Source organism: Arachis ipaensis, chromosome B1, assembly GCF_059453495.1.
Source record: "Arachis ipaensis isolate K30076 ecotype BB chromosome B1, ASM5945349v1, whole genome shotgun sequence".
Classification (NCBI taxonomy): Eukaryota; Viridiplantae; Streptophyta; class Magnoliopsida; order Fabales; family Fabaceae; genus Arachis; species Arachis ipaensis.
This window is the reverse complement of record NC_142436.1, coordinates 46,350,600-46,358,482: the sequence shown is the minus strand read 5'-3', so window position 1 is coordinate 46,358,482 and position 7,883 is coordinate 46,350,600. Positions and strand designations below refer to the sequence as shown.

The 7,883-nt window shown below is 34.2% G+C and overlaps 1 protein-coding gene across 2 annotated transcripts; it reads left to right on the top strand.

Annotated features, from left to right (window-relative positions):
• The first annotated feature begins 2,296 nt into the window (after positions 1–2,296).
• LOC107629720 (formyltetrahydrofolate deformylase 1, mitochondrial) lies at positions 2,297–5,485 on the top strand. 2 transcript variants are annotated; one of them, XM_016332587.3, is made up of 8 exons: positions 2,297–2,527; positions 2,708–2,820; positions 3,100–3,250; positions 3,354–3,427; positions 3,518–3,677; positions 3,900–3,998; positions 4,129–4,215; positions 5,126–5,485. In XM_016332587.3, the coding sequence occupies exons 1-8, from the start codon at positions 2,399–2,401 to the stop codon at positions 5,270–5,272; spliced, it is 960 nt and encodes a 319-aa protein (XP_016188073.1). In that variant the 5' UTR covers positions 2,297–2,398; the 3' UTR covers positions 5,273–5,485. The 2 variants fall into 2 exon arrangements, with proteins under 2 accessions (XP_016188073.1, XP_020976443.1); XM_021120784.2 differs by lacking the exon at positions 5,126–5,485 and adding an exon at positions 4,650–4,834 and having other exon boundaries at positions 2,306–2,527.
• Positions 5,486–7,883: the final 2,398 nt, after the last annotated feature.

The window sequence follows — 7,883 nt, the reverse complement described above, 5'->3', positions numbered from 1 at the left end:
CAAAGAATGAAGCAAACACCCCGTGTACCATGGTGTATGAATACAAAATTGGAGCAAACATGTCTCTAAAATTTACGAGCATTAAAAAAAATCTTGAATCTAGCTTGGCACCATCGCTACCCCTGAAATGATGGCGCGTGTGCACGATATCACTTCCTACAGTGGGGGCACCACTTAAACCGTGAGGTCGGGATAAGATCCTAAGCCAAAAATTAAGTTATCATACACCTAAACTAATATCATTCTGCATTAAACTAATCTAATCTAAACCACAAGAAAAGGAACCTACGGCATTCCCTTGGAAACTATCTAACAAAGCCAGTTTTCAAACCTAAAAGCCAAAAGAAATGGATAAATCACGATAGCAATGGCAGAAAATAAAGCAAAATAACGTAAATAAGATTACTCACCAGAAAAAATGAGTGGAGAAAGTTGCAGGAGAACAGATGATGGTACTATCATGGCAGAGTGAATCTCGTAGTAAAGAAGGCAAGGAAGGAATGGTGAAGTTAGTAAGAGAAATGAAGGCAGTTAAGGTGGTGGCAGTTATGAAGGAAAAAAGGGAATGGAGAAAATGAAAAGGTAATCGTAGCTGAGGAAGAAGAAGTGCGAAAGGCCTAGGAACAAGATGGACTTTTTTACGCGCTTTTAAATCACCCATAAAGAGCATTAAATGCTTTTGGTATGATAACCGAAGCAACTTCTCCAAGCAACGGCTAGGGACAACTTATGTGCACGAAGTAAGTGCTAGAAGCATGAGTTCTGCCGTTGAAGTCGTGACCAGAAGAAGACAACCACACATGAAGATATGAGACAAGATAATGCGCCAGCCATAAGTTTCACGACGTAACGCATTGGGGACATTATTTCAGTCCAGCCCAACAAGAACCGAGGGTCCACTTGGCGAACCCACAACTCGACGGGTCCATCACCCGAATAAACGATGGTGTCCCTCATGTGACGCTATCCCCCTAACGGTAATTTGGACAGCTGGCGGAGAAGCTTCCAGACGAATGCGTCTAAATGGAAGGGTCCACTCGAGGACGAGGAATAAAGGGGAGGGACTTACCCCTCCCCCAAAGTATGTCACATCTTACCCTAATTAGCTACCTCTTCGTACGAACACTTACTTTAGCATCGGAGTGTCCTTACAGGTGACCCCACCTGCCAACCCACCGACGACTCTTGAATCCACACCTCATCTCAGCTCTCATGCTTAGGTTCCGACCCCCACCTTCAACGATCCATACTCCACCGGTCCGACGAACAACTGAACAATGTTAAAAAATTAGAGTACGAAAATTTTCATATACAACACTGAAATTTTGGTGCACAACATAAAAAATTTGGTGCTTAACACAAAAAATTTTAAAGGACTTTATTCCAAAAATATTGATACCCAACCAACAAAATATACACAACACATAACATAAATTTTGGTGTTCATTAAAAAGGAGAAGCGGTGATATATGCGCGCATTTTTTTGCTAAATTTATGTCGACTAGATTGAACTTTATTACAAAAGTACTTGTCCATGCAATATTGCCGTTTAGAATATTTTAATAATTCATTTTATATCAAATACAGAAAATTGAAAATAAATATTATAAAAATTTACTTTTTAATAAAAATAATTTAAAAAACTTAGTTAAGAATTCTTATCTGGAATTTAATTATAAATATTTAAACTATAAAGATATAATTAAAAATTTAGTAAAATTAATAAATTATAATGATTTATAGAATAATGAATACTTTATTTTCTTCTATTTTTTTTCAAATGTCTCGAGGATTATAATAATAAAATGAGTTATGTTATATACCCACCAAAATCAGCCATTAAAGTCAGCCATCGATATAAAATATATGCTGAAATATAAATACATATTAAAAATAAATTAAACTATATATGTATTTATACATAAATACATTAGTGACTGATTTTGATGTACAAATAACATTTTTATAATAGAATATAGTCAATTAGTCATGCTACGTGTATATCAAAATCAGTCTCTAAATTAATTATCTGTATAAAATACATATTAAAAATGAATTAAATACCACATATATTTATACATAAATATACTGACTGATTTTTAGTGTGCATTTATTATTTTTGTAATTCATATATTAGAGGCATGCAATAATGTGTATTATTTTGAATATATAAATATAAATACATATTAAAAATAAATTAAATTACATATGTATTGATACATAAATATGACTGATTTTGGTGTACAAATAACATTTTTGTAATAGAATATAATTGTGGATGATACACAGCGAGAATAAAGGAGCGAAAATAGAGAGGGTGGTCGTTGAGCTTTGAGAGCATCAACCTTAGTTGGTGGCTCAAACTGATTCTTGCTTTACAGAGCGAGAAAGAGAGAGAATGGGCGTTGTGCGAAGAGTGTGTTCGATGTTCCCCCAAGTTGTTGGATTCAGCAAGAGGAACATCTCCTTCAAAACCTTGGATCCTCCATCACCACTCGCCCATGGAATCCACGTCTTTTATTGCCCAGTAAGTTGCTCAAGGAACAAGTCATTCGTAATTTCATATACAACATCCACCACCTGTTTGTGGAAATGCTCCAGTAGATTTGGTTAGGTGGCCTTTGAACTAGGGATGGTTTAGTTTTTGGGTGTATTCTTGTGTGCCCTCTACTTTTGAATTGGATTTTTGTACATTCATTTTCAATAGGATGCTGTTGGAATTGTAGCCAAACTTTCAGATTGCATTGCATCTAGAGGTGGAAACATCCTTACTGCCGATGTTTTTGTACCTGAAAATAAACAAGTCTTCTACTCTAGAAGGTACTTGTCTTGTCTCATTCATTAATTCACATTCGTTTTGCTTCTTAATTACTAGTATTAACATGAGTACGTCTTTGATTGACATATGAAACTTGTCTTGAAAGTACTGAAGATTCTGATGTACATATGATATTTGTTGGATTGCTAATAAGCAATAATATTTAAATAAGGTCTTTGAGCCTTAACAAGTGTAAATGAATCTGTGTTTTCTTTTTTTTTTCTTTCTTTTTTACTTACATTTTAATTTCATCTTGCATCAACTTGTGTTGAACATTGCAGTGATTTTGTTTTTGATCCTGCTAAATGGCCACGGGTACAAATGGAGGAGGATTTCCTAAAGCTATCACAAACATTCAATGCAATGCGATCTGTTGTGAGGGTGCCGGCTCTAGATCCTAAATATAAGATAGCTGTTCTGGCCTCAAAGCAGGTATACATTACTACTTTGGCTCTTCTCTTGTCATCTTGCATTTCAGAAAATGAAAAGGATTTTATATTTTGATTGTCATGGATATTGATTTTTTTTGCTGCAGGATCATTGTCTAGTTGATTTGTTACACGGATGGCAGGATGGAAGACTTCCTGTAGATATAACTTGTGTAATTAGGTGAAATTTCAGCATTGACATCACCAAATTGATTTATGCTTCATTTATTTGTTTATTAGTTTTTAAGTATCTTTTTTATGTGCTAAACAGTAACCATCATAGAGCTTCAAACACCCATGTGATTCGCTTTCTTGAAAGGCATGGTATTCCTTATCATTGTTTAAGTACAACAAAGGAAGAGAAAAGAGAAGGGAAGATATTGGAGTTGGTTCAGAATACTGATTTTTTAGTACTTGCAAGGTATATGCAGGTAATAACTTATTGAAATTCTTTTTTCTTTCGTTTTTTTCCTTGCACCGAGTCCAATGCCTAAAACATCGTGCTTACTGTTTTGGAAGAACTTGTTCTTCTTTGCTTCTAAGTTATAGGAGCTCACATGATTTATTATTTATATTTTATTGTAGATAAATTCTAAGTGCTAATATCTGAGAACATTGAAGTATTAACACTTACCATTGATTTATTTGTACAGATATTATCCAGAAACTTCTTAAGGAGCTATGAGAACGATATAATTAACATTCACCATGGTCTTTTGCCATCATTCAAGGGGAGTCATCCATCAAAACAGGTTGGTCTTCTTACATTTCTATGTTACAGGATTACTTTTTGCCACTCGGATTCTAAATGTTTGTTATATAAATTTTGTGGTTACTTCCTACATATGCATACAAATTTAATATGCCGGATTATTTTGGCAGGCCTTTGAAGCAGGTGTTAAATTAATAGGTGCAACAAGTCACTTTGTGACAGAAGAGCTTGATGAAGGACCTATAATTGAACAAATGGTAAACACAAGCTTTTTCATGCTCTTCTTTTAAATTTATTTTATCATTTATTTGCTTCTTTAAGTGAATGATAATGTTGATCTGAATTTTATTTTTTTGTTTTTGGGTGTCTCGATCTGAATTAATTATATAGAGATAATAAATTTTTACGCTGTAAATTCCCTTATGGTTTTTATTTTACCATTTACTTGGCAGAAAAGATTTATGCATCTTCCTTATGATTATCAACAGATTATGAAATCCTTGTCTAGAGCCACCTTAAATTCCTAGGCTAATAGGGTGAACACAACATAAGTACAGTCGCATTGTACATGTTCCATTAAAGTCCATTTTTCCACCCTCCTTTTAGAACTTTTCTATTGTGCCTATACTTAGTAATGTTCATTTTGGATATTATTTGTTGAAAAAATGACATTTTTGTTTTCATACTGCAGGTTCTCTTGCAAGTTTTCTTTGTCAAGCTTTGGTGTTTTCTAGTTTTGAATAAGGACCATTGCATTTACCCATGTTAAGATTAATTGGTCCAGCTCTCATTCCATTGACAAAAAAGTAGATACAGATGCAAAAGAATCTCTGTTTAGTACTTTAAATAAATCTTTGCCTTTGCTCCTTAAAATTCTTAAGCTTCTATTTTAGCTATAAGCATCTATGTTTTTGGGATATGTCTCAATGCATGGTTTGTTGGAAATGGAAAACCGAAAAAATTTTCATTGCAACTCTCCGCTGCATCATTGCCAATACTGTGGAATTAGAGTCATGTTTGCTACCCTATGGAGTTCATTGCTTTCACTAAATTAACCATGCAGAAATTGCAAAGATGCGAGATATATCTGTACTTAGTCAACAATCTCGACTCAAATGTAGCTTGATGCCTTGATCTTATTTTTATTGAATTTTGGTTTGGTTACAGGTCGAGAGAGTTTCTCACAAAGATAACTTGCAGAGCTTTGTGCAGAAATCGGAGAACCTTGAAAAACAATGCCTTCGCAACGCTATCAGATCTTATTGTGAGCTTCGAGTATTACCTTACGAAGAAAAGAAGACTGTTGTCTTCTGAATGAATACAGCAAATGCAGATTACAATGCACCAAAAGAGTTGAGGCTGCATTTGCATACTGTTTACTTGTAAAGTTAACATAATATATACCCACTTTGGTTGCAACTTGCAAAAAAGTGAAATATAGAAAAGAAGGGAACTTGATTTATTTGGTGAATACCGCAAAGTAATTCTAGTGGAATAACAATGGTAACAAATAATAGTTAAAACTAAGAATAGAATCCTTGGACGGTGATAAGGTGAATTGGAGAATTAAGAGGAAGTAGATCTTGTTGAGCTCTTTTGGTTTCATAATAGGGTTATGCTGCCTGTGAGGAAGTAAAGTTTTTTCCTCACCTGCTGAAATGTGGTGGAAGCAGGAAAAAGAAACACGTGTTTGCATTGGTCCCTGCTTGGCCCGGCAAGTGCTGTAGCATTGCAGAATTGACATGAAATGTGGGCCAAGTTATGCTTAGTTAATTATAGTTAGCTTTGCATATAATATGATGATTAATTATTTGGGTGTTTTTGTCTGAAACAGATCAATTTTTGAGAAGGGATGGATTGGGTTTAAGCTATGGAAGATAATTTTTGTTCTCCATTTTTGAAAGTGACGATGCATTTAAATTTTGCAATTAACCCATATTTTGGATGTTTGTGGGTATAGTACTATAGTGTATGTGGGAATATGCTCTTTATAGTGTTAAATTATTGTGTGTTTCTTTTACTATTAAATTATTTAATTAAAATTTCTTATTTTAAACTTAACTCTCCTACGCTAGTTACAATTTTTTTTTTATTTTAAATTTTAAAATTAATTCTGCTACATTTGTTATTTCAAATTTTGTAATTTCACAGTATATTAATAATTTCAAAATTTAAATTTGAGGCTTATTTGTTAATTTAAAAAATTACAAACTAATATCAACTTTGATAAATCCTAAAACCCTAAACCAACATTAGCTGAATAATATTTGCGACGTTTTTAATTAACTAAAAACAATCTAATTTATTTTTTATTTTTAAACTACAAATTCATTTTTTTTAGTGTTTATTTTCAAGTCATTTAATTTATACTAATTTTTTTGTCAAATTTAAATTAATATTCACTAATTTAAAAATTGTAAAGCAAATTTTTTTTCCAAAACCAAATATACATCACTAACAATATAAACCCAATATATGATTACGTTTATTTTCATATTACGTATTTAATGTATATTACAAGTTTTAATTAAATTTAAAATAACAGATGCCAGATATCATTACACTATACACATTAGTTCAAGTTCACCAACTATTTCGGCAACAATCATCTAATGCTCAACTATATCACCATGAATGTCAACAATCACTAAAATCATACACCCTAAATCATAAATCAAACTTCCTAATTCATCAACACTAAACACTAATTTCTTAACTCTAAACCTTATTTGTTAATTTTAGAACCCTAAATATATGTATTTATTTTTCTTTTCCTTTTTTTGGCCATGATTTGCCCTCCAATAAACACATTTTGTATATTCTTTTTTCTAAAGTATTTATTTTTATGTAATCCTAAACACTTAATATCTTTTAATTTTGAAATCCTAAATATATGTTGTTCCGAGGGTTACCTAAAACCGGATGATGATTGGGCTTGGATGTGAAACCCAAGCGTTCAAGGGGGTGGTTTCTGACTTGTTACACGTCCGCGTGCCGCCATTCGAGCTGTGTGTTTGGAGAGATGGGGGGTGGTACCTGCAAGACACTCTGATGCCTAAGTTAGCAAGGGGTTAAGCAGATTTAATATATTGGAAGTTAAAGATACCTGAATGTGTTAGGGTATTTATAGGAGATGAGCCAATAACCACCGTTGGAGTAGTTCTACTTCTAGTGGTGGATAACTGTCATTTTATCTTGGGGTTGATGAGATCTCTCTTCAAGAAGTGGGTGAGAGATTTAGGGAGGCAGTTACTTACTTGGATAAGCATCAGCTGCTCGTCCTCGTCGAATCCAACCTCTATAGGAGGTCGGGCGTGTAGTACGAGCCACCCTGGTTGTTGGGCCTTTTAGCCTTATTGGGCTTGGCTCATGTTTTGGGCTAGGGTATGAACAGTGCCCCTACTTGAGTCTGATCTCTCCACTTTGAGTCGGATCAAGTATTTGATGAAGTCAAAGGTACTCAAGTCGGTATCTTCTTTCAAGTCGAAAAGCCGACGTGATTTCAACTTTTAAAACCGACGTGATTCTAGGTTGCCAACCGTCACGTCCGTTGGCTTTTCGCATTAACACGTGGGGGGCAGTTACATTGGTAACGGCACACCCTTTAAATGAGTGGGGCTCTTTACATTTTTCTCCTAGTGCCTTATAAATACTTCCCCCTCTTTCTCTTTCTTCTTTTTTGTCTTCCTCTGTGAAGTTCCTTTCTTTCTTTCGCGCTTTCTTCATGTTCATCCAGCCCCTTTGTTTTCCGGTGCTTCAAGGCGCTTGTTCCATCTCCGTTGAAACTCTCCTCCCTTCGTTCTTCTCCCAGGAAAGGTTAGTTTCTTACTATTCAAACTTTTTCTTGGTTTTACAGTATTCCCATTGTTTCTGTGTTTTCTGCTTGATGAACTAGGTGCCTGTTGAGAGTTTTTGTTTAGTTTTT